The sequence below is a fragment of the Rosa rugosa genome, chromosome 3, assembly GCF_958449725.1.
Source record: "Rosa rugosa chromosome 3, drRosRugo1.1, whole genome shotgun sequence".
NCBI classification, from domain to species: domain Eukaryota; kingdom Viridiplantae; phylum Streptophyta; class Magnoliopsida; order Rosales; family Rosaceae; genus Rosa; species Rosa rugosa.
In genome coordinates, this window is record NC_084822.1 from 6,294,509 (window position 1) to 6,319,286 (window position 24,778).

General features: G+C 37.5%; 2 protein-coding genes and 1 long non-coding RNA gene across 4 annotated transcripts; all 3 read right to left on the bottom strand.

The window, feature by feature from the left end:
- Nucleotides 1-5,495: 5,495 nt before the first annotated feature.
- On the bottom strand, nt 5,496-8,308 carry LOC133738340 (BRAP2 RING ZnF UBP domain-containing protein 2-like). The gene is made up of 5 exons (XM_062165863.1): nt 8,067-8,308; nt 7,887-7,972; nt 6,813-6,938; nt 6,618-6,714; nt 5,496-6,517 (listed from the first exon to the last, which is right to left on the bottom strand). Exons 1-5 carry the CDS (start codon nt 8,106-8,108, stop codon nt 5,765-5,767), a joined length of 1,104 nt encoding a protein of 367 aa, XP_062021847.1. The 5' UTR covers nt 8,109-8,308; the 3' UTR covers nt 5,496-5,764.
- A 9,400-nt stretch (nt 8,309-17,708) lies between these two features.
- On the bottom strand, nt 17,709-20,466 carry LOC133741529 (uncharacterized). 2 transcript variants are annotated; one of them, XR_009861986.1, is made up of 4 exons: nt 20,315-20,466; nt 18,820-18,899; nt 18,269-18,742; nt 17,709-18,183 (listed from the first exon to the last, which is right to left on the bottom strand). It is a non-coding gene; the product is annotated as an uncharacterized LOC133741529 (long non-coding RNA). The 2 variants fall into 2 exon arrangements; XR_009861985.1 differs by having other exon boundaries at nt 18,820-20,466.
- Nucleotides 20,467-20,668: 202 nt separating this feature from the next.
- Nucleotides 20,669-22,846, bottom strand: LOC133741528 (uncharacterized). Its single transcript, XM_062169406.1, has 5 exons — nt 22,713-22,846; nt 22,477-22,559; nt 21,829-21,960; nt 21,651-21,723; nt 20,669-21,576 (listed from the first exon to the last, which is right to left on the bottom strand). The coding sequence occupies exons 1-5, from the start codon at nt 22,713-22,715 to the stop codon at nt 20,851-20,853; spliced, it is 1,017 nt and encodes a 338-aa protein (XP_062025390.1). The 5' UTR covers nt 22,716-22,846; the 3' UTR covers nt 20,669-20,850.
- Nucleotides 22,847-24,778: the final 1,932 nt, after the last annotated feature.

The following is a 24,778-nucleotide window of genomic DNA, read 5'->3' on the forward strand; positions in this document are numbered from 1 at the left end:
AATTCTCAAGCAGGGACAAAGAATTGATCACGGCAAATTCTACATATGATTGTTTGACTGCAGCAAGGGTTCATTTTGATCAAGATGTTTATTGGTTTATCACTTATTCAAAGCTCATTCTTCATGTCCAATTGTATCCAAAACTACTTGGTTTGGGGTGTCTTCTAGCTGAATTTCAAGAGACAAGGGGTTTTCATTATGTGGTCTAGAGCTCTTTCAAGTTTCAAAGAAGATAGGGTACTGCCAGTACAAGATGTGATTGTATTTGGAGTGGAAGCAAAAATTGGTAACACATTCTGGGGAGGAAAGGTAAAGGGTGTCAATTCTACAAGGTTAATACACATGTGGATTGCAGTGACTTACAACGAAACAATGCAGGATGGTTATGAGATTCAAAAATTCTGGGTTGTGATCTTGGTTTTGTGTTGGAGCAGCAGTATATTTCTTAAACTTGAGGTCAAGTTTCAATTGAAGAGGGGTGGTGTTGTAAGGACCCAATTCTGTGATCAACCAAGCCCAGGTGTGTATCGAGGCCCAAAATAGCTCTTTTGGCTGTGGAAGCCCATATTAGGTTTAATTATGTAAAACAATGTCCTCGTCTATGCTAACTATATAGCTGGAGTCCAGCTGCATTGTAAAAAGGAATCTGAGAATTTAATTGAATTTTCCTTTTGCTTTCTATTTCCTTTGTTTTCCATTTCTCTTAGGGTTAGGACCCTAACATTATTCACCTTAAGCTCTTTCCTTTTGCTTTCATGGTTTCCATAATTGAATCGGTGACGGAAGTAATGACCAGCAGGAAACCCCGAAACGGCGTCATCTTGGTGATTGGGTTTTTGTCTATGATGAGCTCGCAAAAGCCCTAAGCATTAGAATTCCACTTCTGTTCTTGTGAATGGATTTAGTCGCCAACTTTGCAAGTGCAGAACGAATCGCCATAGCCATGTCCACAGTTTGGAGAAGATATGGCGGGAAAAGAGACGGAGGGAATAGAAGGTTATTGGGAACAACAAACCCCTAAACTAGAAGAAGAAGTAGAAGAAGAAAACACAAGCCCGAACACAATGAAGAAAAGTAAAGGAACGTAAGCCTGCGAGCCCATCTTAGGAAATGGGCTTAAAGCTGTTTTCTAAATTTTAGAGCTGTAGTTGTGTACCATAAAGTTGGAGATTTGGCTTATATGCTTGCTTTACCTCCTAGTATGTCTGATGTGCACAATATTTTTCATGTGTCTATGCTGAGGAAGTATATCCACAAACAGTCACATGTGATTGATCATGGTACGATTGAGGTGAATGCTGATACTACCTTTGTTGTCGAACCTGTTCGTATTTTGGATAGGTCGACAAAGCAACTTCGATAAAGGAGGTTGACTTGGTCAAGGTGCTATGGAGTCACCATGACGAAGGTGATGGATCATGGGAGCTAGAGTTGGATATAAGAGCGAGGTATCCACAACTTTTCGTTGATTAGTGCATTTCAATTTCGGGACGAAATTCCTTTAAAGAGGGTAGATTGTGATGACCTGAATTTTTGTTAATTAATTCTTATAATTAATAATCGGTCAGTTGTACAAATTATTGTTCTTATGCGTTATGCGTATGTTGTTTGTGAAATTGAATTATTTTCAAATGAATAATTACTCGTAACGCGTCATTTTGAAAAGCTCGAATGTTGAATTTTTATTCATTGAGTTTCTCTAAAAACTTTTTTCACGAAAGTCATAGCTCATCGATACGTGTTCGTGGACATGTAGCACGCGAAAATCAGAGATCATATGAAGAAGTCATGGTCAGCGGAAGTTATTTTCTTTTTTAGAAATAATTTCCCAATAAATAGTAAAAATTGTCAGAAATTACCATTTTCTGTTTTTAGAAACTTGTTTCCGGAAAAATTGGAAACACTAGCCCTCCCTAGCAAGCGGCCGACCAGACTTGAACCCCCTGACCCGACCCAACGCCAACTTCGTCGTCCAGCATCCTCCAGCCGCGCCACCAGCCCAGAACTCTTTGTCGTGTTTTGCCGTCCTCCGTACTAGTGTGGTTTCTGTCGATTTGCGCCGTACATGGCGGATTGAGGCTCGAAACTCTACGGCGGCGTCCGACGTAGCTCTAGCCGATTCCATCAATGATAGGGCTCAAAATTACCCGGGTTTTGACACTCTCCTCTTGCTGATTCCAACCATACTAGTCTGGAAGCTCGATTCAAAGTATGGTGATCAGAATCCCAATTTGAATTTTTTAATTTTCAGCGACAATCTAGGCCGAATTGGCCTTAGCTATAGGTGTGAAAGTTGCTTCTCTTGGTGTACTCTACATTATGAACGGTTGGATCTTCCTGGTTTTGAAGTTTGATATGGCAGCACATGGGCTCACACGCAACGGCTTGTGGTAGCGCGTCCGGCCATGGTTGGAGCTGTTTCTTGCTCTGTTATCATCTACTCATTGATATGAGCGTTTTGATATATGGGTTGTAGCATTTGATGATTGTTTGAGACATGTTAGGTTTAACGTAGTTTCGATTCATTCGGTTTTCGACCTGTGAAGATCCAGCCATTGGATCGTCATGTTGTTTTGACAAATCGACCCTAGAAGTGTTTTGGAGATTTTGGGTGCTCTCAGATGAAGCTTTGTTTCGATTGACCTAATCTTCGGGTTTTAGTTCGTCTGTTTCGACCATAGACGCTTTTATACCTTGCACGGTATTTAGTTGTAATCTTGATGTGATTAGGCACTTGACAGGGTTGTTTTTGAGCAGATTGTGGTGGTTTGTATTTATATCTGTTTTTGTGTGAAGACGCAACGAGATATTAAAGTGAGTAAATTTCACGGTGTTCATTTACGAACAAATTTTATTACGTTATCGTCTTGGAGTTATTTATTTAACTGTGACTATAGTTGATATTAGTGGCATTCCTGAGTGAATGACTACATATGTGTGTGTGTGTGAAATGTATATCTTGGTGGATTTGATGTATGATGAAGCAATATGCATGATTTTATTCATATTGTCGTTTTGAGATGCAACTTTTCGGGAAAGCAATATATTGTGGAAATTATGATTTATACCGTTTTGAAATGTATTAGTCTTTGTACCAGGGGTCACAAATGGTTATCAAGAAAGATGATTTATTTTATTAGATTTGGGTAACATTTTGAGTCATGCGTGACTTCTTTAAATATTTTGGTCTTTGTACCGGGGGTCACAGATGGTTACCAATACATGTTATCGGGAATAAAGCCTTTGGTCAGGTTATTGGTTACGATTTAGTTAGAGCTCTAGTCTGTCTGCCATTGTATTTCATGGGGGTGACGATACAAGGTCACTTGAGACTCATGAGTACGTATTTTAAAAGAGAGTCTCGAGAGTATTATTTTTTTTATTGTCCATGAGGGATTTGGGTTTCATATTTAACTTGTTAAGTTATCAAATAATATGATTTTGTCACGGAGTGACATGTGTATTTCATTTTGAGGAAAAGATGTTGAGTTTGAAAGGAATAGAGGTGTGATGTGTTTTCCTTAAGTTGAAATGATGGTTTTCTCGTAATTTGTGTGAGTTGTTTTGATTGATGTATTTGAATTTACTCATACAAGTTTCAAAAGCTTACTTTTTGTTGTTGCAATCCGGTGCACTATTCGAATGTGTAGGGGTTAATCATACAGGTCAGAATAATCATGGCTGAAGCTGAGATATTGTATTTACAGCTATACAGGTAGGAAGCTAATTTTGTGGCTTAGCTGTTATTAAGACTTCCGCTATGTAATAAGCTCTGAGGAGCAATACTTATTACTTTGTTATTGCAATTTAATTCGTAAACTTATTTAATGTAGTATATGATTCTACGGAGCGAGCTAGTCTGTATTGATATATATATATATATATATATATATATATATATATATATATATATTGTGCGTTCAGGGCATCAGTGAGCACTTGGTTTAAAAAGAAAAAAATTTCAGATATTTCGTATTGATGGCTGAACCATCACGTCCGATATAATTGCGGGATTTATCTTGATTTTTGATTATGTTTAAAAATCGAGAATGATAGTACAAGTGCTTTAAGGCTTCAACAGAAAATGTCTTCAATAATACATGTCTTGAAATAGCACTCCAAACCTTAAGAATAATAAACACGATAGAGTTTAGGGTTTATCACTATTAGTCAGGGGCGGAGGGAGGTAGGGGCCCACTGGGTCCCGTGCCCCACTCAGATTTTCAGAAAAAATAATAATATATGTATATAGTTTAATATTATATTAATATCATATTTGTATTATAGATTTTTATATTATTTTTTCTCAACTTAATCTGAAGTGCTTAGGTGCTCTTCTTTTGTTTTTTTTTATGGGATTGTTTGAGGAGGCACACGTTTGAACTTTTAGTAATATTATATAATATTTTTTTTTCCTAAATTTCTTTGACATCAATAATAGAATTTGTTACGATTAAAGATTCATATTTCTTATTACTTACAAAATTTTAAATTCAATAAAAATTTTCTAAAAATATATAATACAAATCTGTGACATATAGTTCAGACCAAAAAAATGTGACACATATTCACCGATGTACTTACTTTTGTTGTTAGCATTGATTGTACTAGTTGCGACTGCAAGTGTAGAAATAGTATTTTCTGCTATAAACATTGTAAAGACTCGTTTACGCAGTCGAATGGGTGACAAGTTTATGAATGATTGCTTGATTTCATATATTGAGAAAGACATTTTTACTAGTATAGATGATGAGACTATCATGCAATGATTTCAAAATATGAAATCTTGTCGAGGACAAATCATTGTAATAGATAGAAATTACATTTAAAGATTTTGTATGTTTTTATATTTTTATTTTTTTGTGTGCCCTAGTAAACCTAAATTTCTGGCTCCGCCACTGCTATTAGTGATTGTAATAAACTGTAATTATAATATAGTTTAGAGATATTTGAATGTGAATATTAATCCTTTTCAACTATTCGTTTTGGAGCTTCTCCCCCTTGTGCGTGTACTGTTCTTCTATGTAAACCATGCAGAGAGGTAACAAGCACACAGAAGACGGTACCTAACAACTGAGAGAACTAGATTGATCCGATCCAATCCATGTCCCAAAGATGAGACAGCTTTCACTGTTTTATTATTTGGATGTTGGAATTACCATAAATATTCAGATTCACATGCATGCCACGAAGTTTTGTTGGAGAAACAACGGGTCAATTAGCCCTGTTCAAGGGCTTTGCCTTCCTATATATGCTATTTAATGACAGAACGATCAGAGACAAGGAGATGAAAGAAACAGAGGTAAATGCAAGATTAGGCTAAGTGGCCTAGAATAGCAAAAATAACAGTTACTGGTTGGGCATGCTAGTTCCGGTTGGTATTTAAGCTTTCAAGCTAACACCAACTACAATGGGTGATTGGTTTACAAACAAATCACACCACACTCTCACTCATACTTAAAGAAAATAAGCAAGAAAAACAAAGCAAAGGAAGAGAGAAAATGAAAGATTAGCTACTCTCTTATTGATGAACTCTACTATTAGAATTGGGATATATTACAACGTACTACTTGATCCCTTATATAGGGAGTCGGGAGTCTTACAACACAACTATCAGACAAGCATTGAATGCTCTGTCTCTTGACCAATGCAATCTGCATACCAGAATGCAGTAAATATGCAATGAAAAATCAAAGTTTGCAACATGGCTAGCTATATGCATAGCCCACAATAGGTAATAAAAGAAGAAAAACGTGGGGGTCATCTAGAAACCCACCAAATAAGCTTCCTCATCATGCAGACCAAGTGATGCAAAATTTGAGTAAGTAATCCTTAAGCTATTCCAGGCTGACTTTCGTCGAGTGACTAAACGGGCAGCTGCATTGGTCAATCCCTTTATTGTAGAAAGCTTCGAAGAGTCTGAGACAAATCTATCTCTAGCAGTGGTAATTACTCCCTCAATGGTACCCAATTTCTCTTCAAACTCAGCCCTTCGCATCCGAACAATGGCTAAATCTTCAAACAATTCAATTCCAGCCTTCGATGCAGCATTGATCTTGGCAGTAAGTTTGGCATGTTTCTTGTCTGCTGCAAGAAATAGTGCTTTCACTTCGGCATACTTTGAAGTGGTCGATTCAAGCACAAAGTTTTGCCCAGCAAGTGAAGCTGATAGGTCTGACACTTTATTCAACTCATGTTGAGCTTCCACGAAAGCAGACATTTCCTCTGAGAGATTAGATTGGAAAGATAAAAGTTTAACCTTCAAGTCTATTGGGAAAGAATCATCAGAAATAAGTGTGGCTGAATGAGTAAGGAACTCCTCTTGGACTTTGGGATCAGCTAAAGCTTCCAAGTTACAGTCAAATATCTTTTGGAGTCCCTCCTTGGCCATTGCGAGTTCATCACAGAAGTGAGTATCCAGTTGATGAAGATCAAAGCCAGAAAATGTAGAGATGAGATTATCTACATCAGCAATTAGACCATCGAGGTTCTCTAGCTTGGTTGATGACGAACGATCCTAAATTTGATGATGAAATGAAAGATTGGAACGTGCATGATCAGTAAAAATGATGACAAATAAAAAGTAAACGAAAAAAAAAAAAAAAATCCTCGATCACCTTGGAGGTATTTGACAATAACAGTGCAGCCTTCAGTTGTGGAATCACTTTATGATCTATAAAAGAATGGCAGGAGTAACACCAAACTAATAGATTGCTGTTTTAAACGGGGAAACAGAACCATAAGATAAATTTATAACAAGTTAATCTAGAAATGTAAACAGGCTGTGAAGGATTTGAAGCAGCAAGTAGTACCTGCAGCTGATTACAAGAGAATGATTTGTCTGCTCGTAATGTTGAATCATGTGCATGTTGTCATAACGACCACAAAGGACAGTCTTACAGCATAAACAAAACCAGTTTTCATTTGGGTGCCCGCATCTAGCATGAAAATTGTTCCACACGTTAGAAACACAAGCTAGTTTCATACACGATTCCCATTTTATGCACAGACCGAGTCCAAGATGGTAGAAATTCCAAAGAAAGAAGCTTTGATAAATCTTCTATGCTTAATTGACTGCAAACAAAAGGAGGTATTTAAATGAATAGAAGTGGGAATACTACATTTCTTTTTTGCATCATATTTTTGCTGTTCGCCGCCAAACAATTACTTCTTTTTTTTTTTAACCAAAGGGGCGTCAATCCATTAAATATAAATGAGAGAAACATTACAGAATGACCCACCGGGAGACCCTGGGACAAAAATGCTATGAAAGAAAACCCTACAGTAAAAGACTATATAACAATCTAACATAATGCAACCCTAGAGCGAATTTTCAAATAACCAAATATCCTAACGCTACCAAAGAGGCTCCAAACGCAGTCAAAGCCCCTAATCTTCGTCCCCAATCCAAAAACGAACTGGAGCCCGAGTTTTCTACAATAGCCTCCTAATCCCAAACACGAGCCCAGAAATAAGTGGGTCTTACCAACACAGCACAGGCCCAATTCCAAGCCCCTGAAGAATTCCTCAGGGCACCCAGAACTTAACCCAGAAATCAGGCCCAGACCCCTGAAAGAATCCTCAGGGGCACCCAGACCAGCCGCCCGATCTCCACTAGTGATGACATGCAGCCATGTTGAGTAGAGCCACCGTGCCCAGCTGTTGACCACCCACAAGCCGTCGAAGCCGCCGGTGGGAGATCCAAAGCCGGACCGTGGCCAAACCCAGAGAGAGAGAGAGAGAGAGAGCTTGACATCTTTAACACAGATTTTTTTTTCTTGCCAAACAATTACTTACTCTCTCAAACAAGTCAAGAAAATAACTCATTCATGGAAGGAGACAATTAAAAATGATAAATTCAGAGGCCAAGACAAGAAATAAGTAACCTCCTGCAGGGAGTATTAGGGTAGGGAATGTCAGTGATATCAGAGGACAGCCAAGCCAGGTGATCGCACCATGTTTGAAAGTTGACCTAACAAAAAACAAAAGCAAATTAGAAACAGAGAACAAAACCAAATTAGATATACATGCATGATCAACTAAGCGTGGGCCGGCGGAGTAAGTACCATAGGGGATGAAGAGAAAAAGTGATCAGCTTTGCTTGCCATTGAGGAAGTCTGCCTGAGTCGACTGGTTGCAAAGTATGTGTTTCCAAGCACCAGCGCCTTATCTCTTCTCTATTAATAAAGCGAGGACGACTTTACCTTTGGGAAACTTAGCGACGACGACTTTACTGTTCATCTTTGGAAAACTTGGCGAGGACGACCTACTGTTCATCTTTGGAAAACTTAGCGAGGACGACCTACTGTTCATCTTTGGGAAATTTTTGAACCTCCAATTTTACCCCTATCTACTGTTTTTTCTAGGGTTAACTACAAAGTACTACCAGACAACAAGTTTTTTGACAACAAAGTCCACAACCTTTTCCCTTATACAATTAAGGACACACACTATTCTCCTTTTATCTTTTTACTCTTTATACAGTATCAGCTCCTACACAGTCTCAATATTTAACTTTTCCAGACTAAGCACAGTATTAGCCTAAGGACTAGCCTTCAACATGCCACAATTTCACCTAACGACTTCCTGTCTAAGCGGCTACTACCAGGGCGGAATCACTGCTGCCTTAGGATGATAAAGGGTTCAGTCTTCTATAGCAAAATAGAATGACTGCTATTGCTTACTAACTGCTACTGTTAAAAACATAAATGTAAAAACAGCAAAATATTTTTGTGACAGGGTACTGGGCACAAACTGAATTTATTTATTCAAACATAAACTTCAGATACAGAATCTAGAGCCTCACTCTTGGGTAAACAGCTAAAAAGCTGTTTAGCTATCCATAAGAGTGATTACAGATACTTACTCGTAATGAAAGCACACTGCTTCACACTAAACAGGAAGGGAAGAGCACACTGCTACTATGGCTTTCTTGTTTGAGAGACTCTGAGTCTTTCTCAATTTTCGAATCTAAAATTGATATGGAAATTTTTCGAATATCGGACTGATGTTTCCGTTTTCGAATGCCTTACAAATGAAACTAAAGCTCTTTATATAGAGAGCGGAACTCAAACTGGAATTCAAAATACAAAAATGTACAGCACAACTCCGTGATCTTCTGCTTTTCTGAGTGCTCCTGATGATGGAGGTCGGACAGGGAAAAGCAAAAGCATTTGGGTGAAATGTTTTTCACCTTCTTCTTTTCTGAAAAGCAAAAGTATCTTTTTGAAAATGAAACAGTTGCTTTTTTGTTTTGGTGCCTCTCACCTGCTGCTACATGTTGTCATCAGTCTCTGAGTGGTGGCTAAAGACAAACGAGTTGTTGTTTGCTTGGGCTATCCTAACTGTTGTAGCATTGTCTTCTACGTCCGTGTCGACGTACATCTTGTAGTGGTTGTCGTTTTCAAGTTTGTCCATCCACTGCATGCATGGCATTGTTGAGTCTATCTCTTTTCGGGTGAGAGATAGGAATAGGTCACTGCTGACTACGTCAGGATGATCGTAAGCAGTGATAATAATCTTCTCTCCTGCTGCCAGGAAGGTATTACTGAGGTCTTCAGAGATGATATTCTTCATGTATTCCAAAGTCATGGCCTTCATCCATGGGATGCTAGAGTTTGGTTGGCCGTTATACCCAACACAGGCAGGTTGCAAATATTGTCTTGAAATAATTCTCACATAGTGATATGGAGCAATATATTCAACCTCACCATTTGCTTGCTGGATCCATTCTGGAGGAGTGGATCTAAACTTCAGACGAAGCGTACAGTCGGTTTTTCTGACATTCTTGACTGTATTGACGATGATGGGCGGCAATCCTTTTAGATCATCATTAGTTTTGGTCCACAAATTATGGACAAAACCATTTTCAACAAGCCAAAGCTTGTGTTCTTGTGGATGTTCACTCTGAACATTTACCAGGTATCTTCCAACATATGGTCCCGCGATGATGAAGAGGGTTGGAGGAACTAGGTCTTCTGAATTGTGCCTTCCTATTAGATTGTGGAATTTATGCCAGTCTGCTTCAGTGAGTGCCATGATAGGGACCCTAGCACTTTCTGGGCTTTCAAGGAAGTTAATTTTTTCTTTCTTGACAGCACTCTGCTGTTGTTCTTCGAACTGTGGTCTTGCATTCTCGTATAGTTCTTCAGCTAATGCAAAGAGGGCTGGAAACATAAGACCACTGCTTCTTTCCTGAAAGGCAAATAAAAGATTATCCAGAATTGCCTTCTGGTGGTAAGCTAATCTCCTGCCACTTCTGAACACAGGAGTATCGAAAGTTCGAAGTTCATAATTGAAAACATTTATTACTCCAGTTGGAGTAGGTTTGTTTTTTGGCAAAGCAACAGCCGTCAACGGTCTTGATGAGCCTTTACCGTCTGCCGTTTGAGACGGGCTAGTCAATCCTTTACCCTGGGATTGATCAGTTGTGGCTAAGCCTCTCGGACTTAGCAGGAATCTCTTGAGGATTTTTTCTTTGGGATCCTCATTGGTTTCATGTTCTTTCCCAGCTCTTCTGCTTCTGGGATTGCGACATTCGTCGTCGTCATCATTTCTTTTGCTGAACATGGCTAATTCTCTTGTTAAGGCGTCTGGAAGATAGTTCTTGTTTCCTGCAATTAATTCAACAACATAATCATATTGGTTAAGGAATAATTGCTAGTTTGCTAGTCTTCCTCTGTCAGCAGCTTTATCAAGTTTGAAATTTTTGAAATTCTTTACTCTAGCACAATCGGTGCGGACAGTAAAGGATTTTCCAAGGAAAGCTGGAGAGTTTAAAATTGTTTTCTTAACAGCCAAATTTTTTTTTTCCCCTGTGGGATAATTTAGTTCTGCAGGGCTGAACTTGCCACTACAAAATTTACAGATCTTTTCAATGTTAGTTCCAGGCGCTTTAGCCAGAACCACACCAGACCAATAATTATCGCTTGCATCTGTTTGGAGGATAATTTCATCATTCTCTTCTGGTTGTTGAAGATGAGGGAGGTTTTTGCAGAGATTTTTTATCTGCTTCACAATTTTTTCATCGTCTTCAGTGAAGTTCCATTTTCTTTTGGAACTTGTCTTAGGAGATAACATTGCTGTTAACCCTGATATTTTTGGGATAAAATCTCTCCCATAATTAATGACACCAAGGAATCTCTCTAGACTCTTAGCATCAGGAATTCTATCTGGGAATTTCCAGATCTTCTCAAGTATATGAGGTTGAAGTTTTATCACTCCATTTTTGATATTTATTCCTAGGAAATCAACTTCATCAAGGATAAAGAAGATTTTCTTTTCTCCTAGGATAATTCCATGCTGAACTATCAGCTTTACAACCTCATGGAGGTGTTTATTGTGTTCTTCTCTGTTTTTGGAGAAGACAAGGATGTCATCTATGTAGACGACGCAAAACTCCGCGACATGCTTGAAGATGTTGTCCATCTTTCTTTGGAAGATTGAGGGAGCTTGCTTGAGACCAAAAGGCATTACCAACCATTCGTAATGTCCTTGTGGTGTTCCGAAGGCAGTGAGAGGCACACTCTCAGGATGCATCTTGACTTGCCAAAAACCCGATTTTGCATCGAATTTTGAAAAGACTTTAGCTCCTCTGAGCTGGTTGATCAATACTCTTACTTGAGTGATTTGATAACCGTCTTTGACAGTCTTCTTGTTGACATCTCTATAGTCAATCACCATTCTAGCTTTTCCTCTTAGCGTTTCTGCATGGTTTCTCACGTAGAATGCTGGAGCATGATGAGGGCTAGTGGAAGGTTGAATTAATCTCTTGTTCAGGAGATCTTCAATATCTTTTCTGAATTCTTTTTGATCTTCCTCTTTGTATTGAGGAATGGCTTTGACATGACAGATGACATTCATGTCATGCAATCTTAATTCACAGACCACTGGGTCTTTTTCCCAAAACTTCTGAGGGTCTACATCGATGTTCTGCTCGAGTAGTTTCTTGATTTTTTCAAGAGTGGGAATTTTCTGAGACTCAAGCTTATTCTGAAAGTGCTTGAGGTTATGCTCATGAATGAAACTAGCTTCTTCTTCTTCACTAGTTTCTGCTTCTTCTTCTTCTTCAGAAGATTCTTCAACAAGTAATTCTTCTTGTTGTTTGATTTGGAGTATGGGTTCAAATTTGGGTTTGTAGGGGGTAAGATCACCACTATTCTGTTGCGATCTCTGATATTGGGTAGTAAAGTTTGGACCTACAATACTTTTGGCCTGAATAAGCCTATCAGCCCAGAACACCCGTTCTCCTTTTCTGAAGCCTATTGCTTCTTCATCCTGAATAAATCTCTGTTGGAGAATGAAATCATTACCCAACAAGAAATCTGCGCCTTGACCTTCAGATTGCCAGACGTTATGGATGGTAAATGTTCCTCCACCAATGGTGATGTGAACATTTTTTGCTACTTTATTCATGGTGAGATGGCTTCCATCAAAAGTAACACCAGTAGCTGTTTTCTTTTCTTCTTTCCAGAGTTTTTCTGGAATTGCAAATCTATTTGCAACTGTAAATCCTGATCCATTATCTACAAAGGCATGTAGATGATATTTTTTATGATCAGGGAATTTTAGTCCAATCTCTATGTAGTTGCTGTATCTACTCGTAGAGACTACTTTCGATTGCTGAAGCTCATTTTCTTGAGCTTGTTCCTTTGGAATGAATGGTTTACATTCTACTGGAACATTTTTCTGAGTGGGAGACTTATCAGAACTAGAAGGTTTTGTATCATCCCAGTTTGTAGGAATTATCTCTTTGCTGTCTGGATTACTGAACCATGACGGAGGGTCATATCGGACTTTATAATCAAACTTGCCAGAAGGTTGGCCAAGTAGATCCCATGTTTCAGTAACTGTTATAGCTGCTTCTTGCTTTTCTAAAAGATGAACAGTTTCTGGTGGTTTCACCAGTTCTACATTTTCTGGTATTTCAACCAGTTCAAAGTTGTCATAGATTTTTTCTTCGATGATGTCTTCCTTTTTAGAGGAAGATGGTTCCATGGTTTCCCGGAACAAGGTTTCTAACTCTTTCTCTTTTTTCTCAGAGAAATATTCTTTATATTCTTGTTCAACCAGTTGGCTGACAAGTCCATTCTTGGTTTTTCTTCTTGCTTCAGCTATGAAGCATTCTTTGTGATAAGTCTTTTTTGACTCTTCACAAAACATAGGGAGACCATTCTTTTCGTGACATAAGCAGTAGTCACAAACGAATGTACCAGGGTTCACCTGATAAGAAGACATTAAGGATTCTGTCTTGCTTTCTTCCCAGTTTTTGATTTTCAAAACATTCATTTGTCTGGATTCGAAGTACTCTACTTCAGAATCAGTCTCAGACGACTCAGATGATTTTTCTTCATCAGACCAGGCAGAGTATACTGACCTGTCATCTTCTTCATCATCAGAATAGGCTATTTCGTAGCCCTTCATGTTAGCTATTTCTACTATAGGTTCGTATTCCTCGAACAAAGCTTTAGTAGATCTTTTACCCTTTTCTGGGCATTCATTGGCATAGTGCCCTTCAGCTTTACATAACCAACATCTGCAAGCTTTCTTGCTGGGTTGTTGTTTATGCTGATGAGTATTCTTCTTTTTCTTGAAGAATTTCTTTTTAGGATTTTCTTCCTGTTGTTTCTTGTAATTAGAACTTCTCTTGAATTTCCAATTCTTTCTTTGATTACTCTTTTTGAATTTTTTAGAGAAATATTTTTCTTTCTTTTTTCTGTAGGACTTGGATTCATGACATCCCCAGTTGGTTGGCATATCCAGTATTCCATAACAGAAATTTTCAACTCCTTTGAGTTGTTTCTTGGCCATCTTAGCTCTAAGATTGGCTTTGCATTGTTCCTTCAATAGTTGCCGGATTTTGTCGGCAATTCCTCCAACTGAAAATCTTTCAATTGGTTTTTCTGCTATGCTTTCTCGCACAGCTGTTCTCCATGGTTCAGGGAGTTTTCTGTGCAACAGGTTGACTAGATCAGTATTTTCTAGTTCTCCAATTGTACAGTAATATTCTTGAAATTCATTCAAGTATTCTTCAAAATATCTCATGTCACAAATTTTGAGAGCATAGATATTTGATTTGGCCGTTTCTCTAGCCTTTTCACTCATATTTGCAAGATCTCCACAGAACTGATCGTACAATGGTGCTGCAAAATCATAAGGAGATTTTGAAGTTTTGATTTCTTCCAGCCATTCTTTTCCTCTGGCTGTTTCTTTGAAAGAATAGTAATACTTCTTAGCTACTCCAGTGAGAGTAGTTTCAAAGTACATCTGAAGATCAGGAGCTTCAAATTTTCCAAGGGTTAGAGCAGATGCCATCATCAGGCTGTCTACCCATTGGTCAAGAGTTTTTCTCTTGTCTAGAGCTTTGTCTAAATCTAGCCAGATACCATAGTTGGAAATTGGTACTCTGGGTATCTTGTCCTCTGGGACAAACCTTTGAGAATTTCTTTCTCCATTTCTGCCCGTAGGGGCCTTCTGTATAGGGAGTTTCACTTTTCCCTTTTCTCTAGTGATGAAATTTTTGGAGCTATCTCCGTCTTCCATTTCAACATCCTGGTAGGGAAGGAGTTTTCTTTCCTGGATTGAAGTTTTTCATCTCTTCGATTAGTTTTTCTAATCTTTCAGGATTTTCGCAGAATTCTGCTTCTTCATAAAGATCATAGAGCTTTTGTGCTCTAAACATATTGACTGGTCTGTTTAGATCAGCTTCTAGTTCTTCTTCAGTGATGGACTCTGATGGTTCTTCAGAGTTTTTTGTACCACTAACACTAGCTTCTCTAGTGCTGTAGCTTCTTCTGAGAAGATTTTTGTTTATCCTGATATTTTCAGGACAGACATCACTTTTTCTGTGATTTTCAAAATTTAGACTGATTTCTCTAGTCCTTCTACTTTCATAAATTTTAGCTTTTGCACTTTCTGCTGGTAGCTTCGGACCAGATAATTTCCATTCAATGGGAAAAGTTACTTCATTCCAAGTAACCTTATGGATCTGTTGTGAATGGTTCTTCTGGCTGGTGAGGAATCCAGTAGTAAGACCAGGGATGTTTGATATCCTTGTCTTTGGCTCTACTGTAGTACTCATCAGTTTATAGTATATCCTGTATACTATTGCCAATTCTTGCATATCATTTTTCATGGATATGCCATCTGTCTTGACTCTCAGTCTTAGACAGTGAGCTGCATCTTTCAAGCTGGTTGAGAAGTTGGGGAAGCAGTTGAAATATGCCACTTGGTTACACAGAGATGCTTCAAGGGTTCCCAAAAGACTAGCTTGAAAATCTGTTAGTCTATTGTCTTGTAAGACACATAGAACTGAACAGTTTATACCTTCTCGAGCTAAAAGTTTTATGCCTACTTGGACTGCTCCAATATGCATAAATTGATAATTTTTTACTTTTGCTCGGGCAACTTCAGCAGGAGTGATCAGAAGTAGATCAGTTTCTCCTGTTGTAGAGGGGGTTGTAAATTCAAGTAATTTGAAATGATGGCTATCCATCAGGTCAAACGTTCCTCTTTTGTAAATTTGTTTGAAATCTAGCTTTGGAATTGAGGCGTTTTTTACCTCATGCTCGATTTCATTGTATTCAAATTCTTCAGCATTTAGGAGTTGAACTCCTTTCTTTTTTCCGAAGATGCTCATCATATTGACATCTCGAGTTTCCTTCGGCTTTTCATACCGAATACTAGTAGAACTAGTTGAGGGATCCAGAAAAATCATGTTTGGAACAGGATTCTTTTCTGGTCTTTCTAATGGTTTGAATCCATTAGCCTTCTTTGGTTTTACTGTAGGCACTTTCTTGTCCTTCAGTATATTTTTCATAGAATCCAGCGTTTTTTGCTGTTCATTGATTTTTCTACTAACACTCGTTAGCTTTTCTTCTTCCGTTTTTGGAAGATCTTTGATATAATCCAGTTTGTTTTCCAATTTTTCTAATTGGTGGATTATAACAGGAATTTTTTCTAGATGTTCTTGATATCTAGATATTTCTTTCTGCAGGATCTGATATTTTTCATCAGAAGATTTTAATAGAGAATTCAGTCTCTCTATTATTAAATCAGACATTGTCCCCATTGGGGATTCCCCTGCTGAGCTATTTTACAAGCTCTGATACCAGTGATTTGCGGATCTAACCAATGCTCATATAATCAAGAGGTTTTTGTTCCTCTTTGAGTATATATAAGAGATTTTCAATATCTTCTTCTATTTTATAGATTCTTGTTTGAAGCCTAAAAATAATATCCCAGTAATCGGGAGTTTCTCTTTTAAGATTTTCTCTGAAATCTTTTAATTTTCTCAACTTTTCTCTTTCTTTTCTCAATTCTTTGCTAGTATTTCTGCATATAGCATTTAACTCAAGTCTGTCGACAATCGAAATTATGAATAGTAAAAATAACTGTTTACCTTTGAGTATAGAGGATGAATTTATACCTGCAATATGTTTAAACAAACAAATTCAAAAGTATGGGCCCACTACGCTCCGTCAATTTTAATTTTTACTGAAGGAAAGGTAAATAACAAAGAAGAAGAAAAGACAAAATGTCCTTAAGTGTCTAAAAACAAATGTAGTGGAGTTTTTTGTGTTTTGGAGTTTGGTCAAGGGGGTAGGTGTAGTTTCCCCTTTTTTCTATCCACCGCTTTGCACCCTATTATTCTCAGTGAGAGAGAGAGAGAGAGCAAGGAAGAAATCAAAATCCAAATACGCAAGCACCAAACACCAATCAGCAAGTTTCGCCAAAAAAAAAAAAAAAACACCAATCAGCAAGCTTTTCAGATCAAAAAGCAAGGAATCCAATAAAGCGAGGAGGAATTTACTGTTCATATTTGGGAAACTTTTGAACTTCCAATTTTGCCCCTATCTGTTGTTTATCTATCCACCGCTTTGCACCGTTATTCTCAACCAGACTACAGAAAAAAAAAAAGGAAAAAAAAAATAAAAATCCAATGACCACGGCATTGTGCCGTCGCGGAAAGCGAAAGCCAAATTGCCGTTGCGAAAGAGTGAAAAGACTAATTGTGACAGCCAAGTGACGAAAATTACGCCAATATTGTTGGTGATGTCACCATTGGTTCTTGCGGTGGTGCATTGCAATGGCAAAAATGCCGTCGCAAATGTATTATTTATGAATAAAAAAATTATGGCATGCGTAACTTTATTTTTGAATAAAAGCTATACAAAAAGGAACGAAGCTTATACAAAAGGGAATGTTACATTTTATTTGTCTCATGAATGTTACAAAAAGAATGAAGCTTGTACAAATGTTTACAAGATATACAAAGGTAAATTTACAAGGTAGTTATTTTCCTCTACTCCAAGATAAACTTTGGATGTTGCTATTTAAACCCTGCAAATATCTAAATGCACCCAGCACTAAAAAATTATCCTATATTTTTTCAATTGTACCCCTGTTTGATTGTATCCAAGAAGAAAAACATTAGGGTTTGTATTGTGAAAATTTGCTAGGCTTATATTATGTTTGGTGGGTGTAAATAAGGGCAAAATTGAAATTATATTATAACTTTTTTAGTGCTGCGCGTGCTAAGATATTTGCTGGGTTCAAATAGAACCACCCTACACTTTGCAGGGATCTTCCTTGATCTACTTCACGTACCAATTACTCTAGTGTTGTTGCAAGCCTTCTATAACAGAAATATTCAAGCATTCACTGAAACAAATGGAAATGAAAATACATCATAATAGCTCTAATCTGCATTTTCATAAATCTTACTGATTAGTACTGCACCATATAACTAGCAGTTTATCAGGCTAGCTAAAATTAATCACTAGCAATGAAAGTTCCAAGTTATATAGATAAAGATATGACAACGCTAAAATGCTATTTGATTGGGAAATGACAATGTTAAAAGATAATGTATATAGTACATCCAAGGTTTTAAAAGGTGTAGAACTCTCACGTACATTTCCTTCTCATACTAAGAGTGATCTGTTTCATTTGGATATATAAGTCTTCTCATTGGGAACTCTCTGTGAGAGGGGACATGTACATGCAGTGACATACAAACCATAAGTGAAAAGTAAATTAAAAGATTTCCTACACTACCTTCAATTTATCTTTAGTCAACCATGCAGCACAATATTAGCTCTGCAATTAAGATGAAGAGCCTCATTTGGTGACTCAGCTAATGCAACCCCAATTTGACCAGAAAGATTGATCCTGGTACTCCATCTGTAATAAAAAAGAGAAGAATAATATTTGATAGATATTGCATGTCGACAGACAAAATCCAGATACAGAGTGAAAGATATAATACCTAAATAGATAGCAAAGTCAAAAGCCACACAAAATCAGGAGTAAAACCACATTATAAGTTTCCAAAAGAATCACCAAAAGCCTCCATTAGGCAGCAGTAGCAGAGTACAACAAAACTGCCAATTCAAATAACAAGGAAGATATCAACAAATATTTTGATGTCATGATCGGAAAGTTGATCCTCTGCTAACTCTCTCAGCCAAGAAATTGATCTACAAGAAACTTCAATGTCAGCCATAAATGAAGTTATAGGGCAAATAACACTAATGAGTTTGTGTGAGGCAAATGCTTGTCTTTAGTATTTGTGTGATTGATAAATCCCTATTCATGAGTAACAGAAACAAAAACCTATTCAATTGCTAAACACTTAACATGGAAATTATCAATGCCCGAGTACGAATGTTGTCATCACTCTTTCATCATGTACCAGGGCCTATCTCCAACACCAACAAGTATAATTGATAGAGGAAGCTTGCTGTGATGAAACAAGAAGAAATGGTTAGATAAACAACAACTTAACATTACCAGAAACAACAGAAGTACTACACTAACCTTGCTTCAAAAATTGCATCAACTGTCTTTTGTTCCTGTGGACTTAGCTTGCCACGCTCAGTGTCAACACTTCTAGTTACCTGAGGAAATCACCACTTTAATGAGATGATATAATGGCAGAAACTTACAATAATAATAAAATCAATGCCACTTCAAAGCTTTCACTCACAGAACAGATACTGCCATATTAACTAGAATAATTGATCTTATGTACTACTCCATTTAGTGAATCAATCAAGGCAAGCAAATTCAGGATAGCAAGGATTAGTATAGCTTCTTTATTAATAGGACACCCTTTTGGCTACTGATTCATAAAGATTATTCCAGCATCTATGCCAAGAACCTAATGTAGCAAACAATTTAAAATCTAAGAGAGGGAGCCGGTGCAAGTTGGCACTCTATTTGCATAATTAAAAGAAAATGAAACAAGACAAAATACCTGGCCATCTGCAATTATCAACAGAAACTTATCAAAACTATTGAATTTGCCCAAAATGCTTTCTAATTTCGCAAAAAGCCACACGCACACACACATATATATATGTTATATATATTAGCAGAAAAGGCCTAACATTTTAAGACTAATGAAAAGATTGAGGGATCACTTGAGCATCTAGATATTCACGGCAAGAGCAACACCAAATTGCTTGGGAACTGTTTTAAAAGGTGAGCAAAACCAGAAGACATATTTGTAATAAATCACAGCAGAAAAAGAAAGACTTGAGCCTGTAATTTTGTAGAAAACATTGTAATGGTTACCTTCAGTTGACACAAAGACAATGCTTTGTCTGCTGATAATGCTCACTATGATTGTTAAAACTACAGATAACGTCCTTACAGGACAAACAAAACCAATTCCAATTCTCCCTGGGATACTGACATCTACAATATATGAAAATTGTTGTCCGAATTAGTAATACGGGGTATTCTTCAAACTCAGGTAGTCAGGTACTCATACTTTGATGATGTAAAAGTAGAGAATCGTCCTAGAGCTTTTTACTAAAACAATCAAAAGATTATGTTCAATGAGAAAACTCTAAATTCCTTCTTTCATCAAAACTGTTTTCGAATTGATGGCTCTAATATACATGCAAGATTTGCAAACCTAACTAGTTGCTTTGCTAATGCAAGCATAAATACTTCCAAGAAGGAATCTACTTTTTCATGAAAGGGATGGCAAAAATCTCATGCAGTAGTAACAGTTGGGAAACTTCATTCATGAGTTTTGACTTTTGAGAGGAAAAAAGAAAAAATGAAAAACAAACTCTGAACAGACAATATTCTTAGAGGATGGCTTTTATAGGAAAACAATCATTTCTACGAAATAGAAGTCCTACGATCAATTGGATATCTTGCTTTTGGAGATACCAAACAATTATTCAATCTCAAGGCTCGAGCATTAAAAAAGCATAGGATGAAGATTAGTGAAAATAACTCATGGAATGGCAGTATATAAATTACAGAGGACAATAATAAAAGCTGGACGAAGATGAACCTTTTGCAAGGAGTGTCAGGGTTGGGAACGCCAGTGAGATCACAGGACACTAAAGCCAGGTGATGATCGCACTGTGTCTTGCTCTGTATAAAACAAAACCCAAATTACTTATTGCAATCTGCAGAAAGTAAATTGTAGACAGGTAACCTTAAGAGAAGAAACAGAGTTAAGAGTCGGCTTTGATTACCATGGCCAAGTTGCAATGACCATGCTGTTCTGGAGGTAAGAGTCGGCTTTGTTTGCAAGCAGTGTCTTATATTCAGGCTTGTCAATAATCAGAACTCAGAAGCACAACCATCAGTTTAACGCTTTGACTGCCTATATTAAAAGCTTCTTAACAACGAAAGGTGATACTTAGATTCTGTAGACTTTTTTTTGTTGCATTGAACTTTGAAAGAGATGAAAGTTGGAACATACACTAATAAATGGAGTTACACGAAACCCAAACAATCTAAGTGATTAGTAAATGGAGTTCATGCACACACTTGTGGCTATCCCACAAGAATAGAAACGACAGCTCAATTAGGCCAAGTGCATCATGCAAACTTGGTAAAACTAAGCTTTAAGTTATCCCAGTCCGACTGTTTTCGAGCTACTAACTCGTTAGCTGCTTGGGTCGATCCTTCCATGGAAGACACTTGTGCCAAGTCCGAGACCAACCCATCTCTCGCAGTGGTGACTTGTTTCTCGATGGAATCAATAGCCTCATCATTCTTTGCTCTGTTGCTCTTTTCCGTGGCTAAACAAGCTTCCAACCTTTTGATTTGTGCTTTCAATTCTTTGATCATGGCCTTGAAGTTAGAAACTTTCTCGTCCGAGGCAACAATTTCTTTCTTCACCTCATCATACTTTGAAGTTTGTTGCCGCACTACAAACTTCTTCTGAGTGATTGAGGCTGATAAGTCTGAAGCCACCTTCAACTCATCTTGAGCTTTGGTGAAAGCAGAGGTTTCCTCCGGAAGATTGCATCTGAATGATGAGAGGTTAACCTTCAATTCTGAGGGGCATGACTCGGCTGATAGCAATGTGGCTGAGTAAAGGAGAAACTTTTCTTGCACTTTGGGATCAGCTACAGCTATTAACCCGTTATCAAAGATCTTTTGCAGTCCCTCCTTAGCCAATGCAAGTTCATCCTGGCCTGCAAATGACTGAGCATCCAACTGTGGATGAACATTGATGCTAGGAAACGGTTTAGACAAGAGATCAATAACATCAACAATCATTACATCAATGCTCTCTAGCTTGGATGAAGTGGATCGACCCTAAAAATGCAAAACGTAAGAGTGTGACTGGAAAGTGGACAATACATAAAGCGAAAATGAAGGGAAAAGCTCACCTTGACCCATAATTGTTGGATCACTTGCGCATCTAGAGTTTTACTACAGGAGCAACAGTAAATTGATTTTGTGCTGTTTCAAAAGGTGGGCAAAACCAGAAGACATAATTATAATAAATCACTGAAGAAAAAGAAAAGACTTGAGCCTCCAATTTGTAGAAAATATTGAAACGGTTACCTGCAGTTGACACAAAGACAATGCTTTGTCTTCTCATAATGCTGAATAAAATGTCCATTCACACTAGTACAACAGAAGATGTCCTTACAGGACAAACAAAACCAATTCCCTTTTGGTCCTGGATGCTGACATCTACACTATATGAAACCATTGTACAAATTAGTAACACGAGGTATGAATCAAACTCAGGTGCTCATACTTTGATGATGTATGAGTAGAGAATCCTCGCAGAGCTTTTCACCTTTACAATTAATTTGAAGATTTTGTTCATTGATAAAAAAACTCTGAATTCCATCTTTCATTGAGGTTGTTGGCTCTGGGAATGCACAGGTAAGATGTGTAAAGCTAATAAATGTACCTAGATCTAAGGATTTGAAGAACAAGCTAAATTTGACTGAGTTGACTTAGCTAGTTGCTTCAAACATGAATACTTGATAGAAGGAATCTACATTTTCATGAATAAGGATAGCGAAAATCTCAGAGCAATAGTAATAGTTGGGCAACTTCATTCATGTATTTATAGAAGAAAAGTAAAAGAAAAGTGAGAAAAAATCATTCAGTCTCAACTTCTCAAGCATTAGCAAAGCATAGGATGATGATTTATTGAAAAGAACTCTTGGCATGGCAATATTGAAGAGGAAGAAGAACCTTTTGCAGGGAGTGTCAGGGTTGGGAACGACAGTGGGGTCACAGGAAATGAAAGCCAAGGAGTGAGCGCACTGTGTCTGGGTCTGGACGATCGTCACCAAACAAAACAGAAGCAATTATAAGCTTGTTCAAAGAAGAGGCAGAGTTAAGAGTTACTTTTATGGGATCCGACAATCTGCAGAGAATAAATTGTAGAGAAGAGCAAGAAGAGTTATAGAGTGTTGGGCTTTGATTACCATGGCGAAGTTGCTGTTGACCTTGCTCTCTTGTAGAGTTGTAGACTCAGCAAGGTCGACTGTGTTCTGGAGGTGAGCGGAAAACCTTGCTAGAGAAAATGAAGAAGAGAAAAAAAGGTCAAATTGAGTGTTGGGCTTTATTTACGGGGAAAGTTTTTAGGGCTGCAAATAGACTCGATAAAACTCGTGTTCGACTTGTATTCGGCTTGTTTTTATTTTCGTGTTCGTAATATAAATGACCCGGACTTGAACTCAATATTAAGTCTGACACATAAATGAGCGGAGCTTGAACTAGGATATGTTTTGCTCGTCAAGCTCGTGAGTAGCTCGTATATAGTTTTTGTAGAGTGTTGGGCAACCTTCCTTGCAGAGTGTTGATGTATAATTATAGTATTTTGAAACTATGTGATTTATGCTTAATTCGTGCATGCATAGATTTCAAAATTTCATTGAGGACAACCTTATATATAACACTATGATTTCATGCCATACAAATACTAGTTAAGTTCTTATAGACCATAAGAAAGAAGTTCAAATTTGTTGTTGTGAACTTGTGTATCACCTATGCATTCATGATCATATTCCACATTCTCTTTCCAATTGTTGGCTTTCAAAAGTATCGTATCTGCTAATAAGGTATGTTATTCATGAGATTTAGTCTTTCAGATATTTTCTTTTGTCATCGTTGAGCCCTGAATTTTCTTAGATAAACTTGTTCTAGATGTATTGTCATATGTAGATCTAGAAACAAGATAATTTTCTTTTCTTTGAACTTTTCCTTTTGTATATTGTCATATTAATTTGATGATTGTTCATTCTCAATTGTTACATAATAGATAGGTATATGCACATAGAAATAAGTTAGAGATTTTCAACCTAAGAAATATGGTCAACTTGCAATGATAGAATACCTAAGGAAGAGGTTGATGTGAAAATTGATTCAAATAAATAGGAACAAGAGAAAATGTGGGGGAAAATGAATCCTTTCATACCCCAACTTTACTAACAACTTTCAAATTGTTTCCAAACACCAGAATGAAATTTTTTATGAAAATTTTAGCCTAATTTCTATCCATTGAGAAAGGTGAAGAAATAACATTTATTTCCGGTCTCCGCAAACCGAATATGACCTTAAACAATTTGGCAGGTGTTTTAGAATGAGAGATTTGAGAGAGATTGATGAGAGAATTGTGTGTTCCACTATTGATAATAGGAGCCCTATATATAGGGATTACAAGGTACATATTCTAATGATACAAGGAAAACTATTCCGAATAGGACTAGGAATTCTAGAACCTTCTCTCCTATTACAATCATAGAACTAATTCTAGTTTGATAAGGCACACAAATGTTAATATTCTTCAACACTCCCCTTGTGCCGCTCAAACTTGGTGGTGACGCTTCATCCGTTGCCTCGTTAAAAACCTTAATCGAGTGAAAAACCCTGTGGGACAAAAACAAGCTCGAGGAGGAGAAAAAGAGTACAACACGTCCTTCACTCTTTGAGATCGAACATGTAGACATCAGACCTCCCTCTGATGTCAATATCTCCCCCTGATTGCTACAATCATGGGAGTTCGGATAACTTTCTCAATCCGATGCTCTTCACATGTTTCTCGAAGGTGGATTTAGGTAACGACTTAGTGAATAAGTCCGCTACATTATCCTCTGATCAGATTTGATTCACTTCAATCTTTAGAAGTGATTATTGTTGCTGATGATAAAAGAACTTAGGCGATATATGCTTGGTGTTGTCGCCCTTGATGAAACCTAACTTCATTTGCTCAATACAAGCTGCATTATCCTCATAAATGCATGTAGGTTCATCCGTGGTAGACTTCAAACCACAAATTCCTCGAATATGTCTAATTACAGACCTTAGCCATATGCATTCACGCACGGCCTCATGTAGAGCAATAATCTCTGCATGATTCGAGGAAGTAGCGACAAGAGTCTGTTTTGTAGGCCTCCAAGATATGGCGGTGCTTCCCATGGTAAAGACATAACCCGTTTGGGAGCGACCTCTGTGAGAGTCAGAGAGGTACCCTACATCAGCAAAATCCATC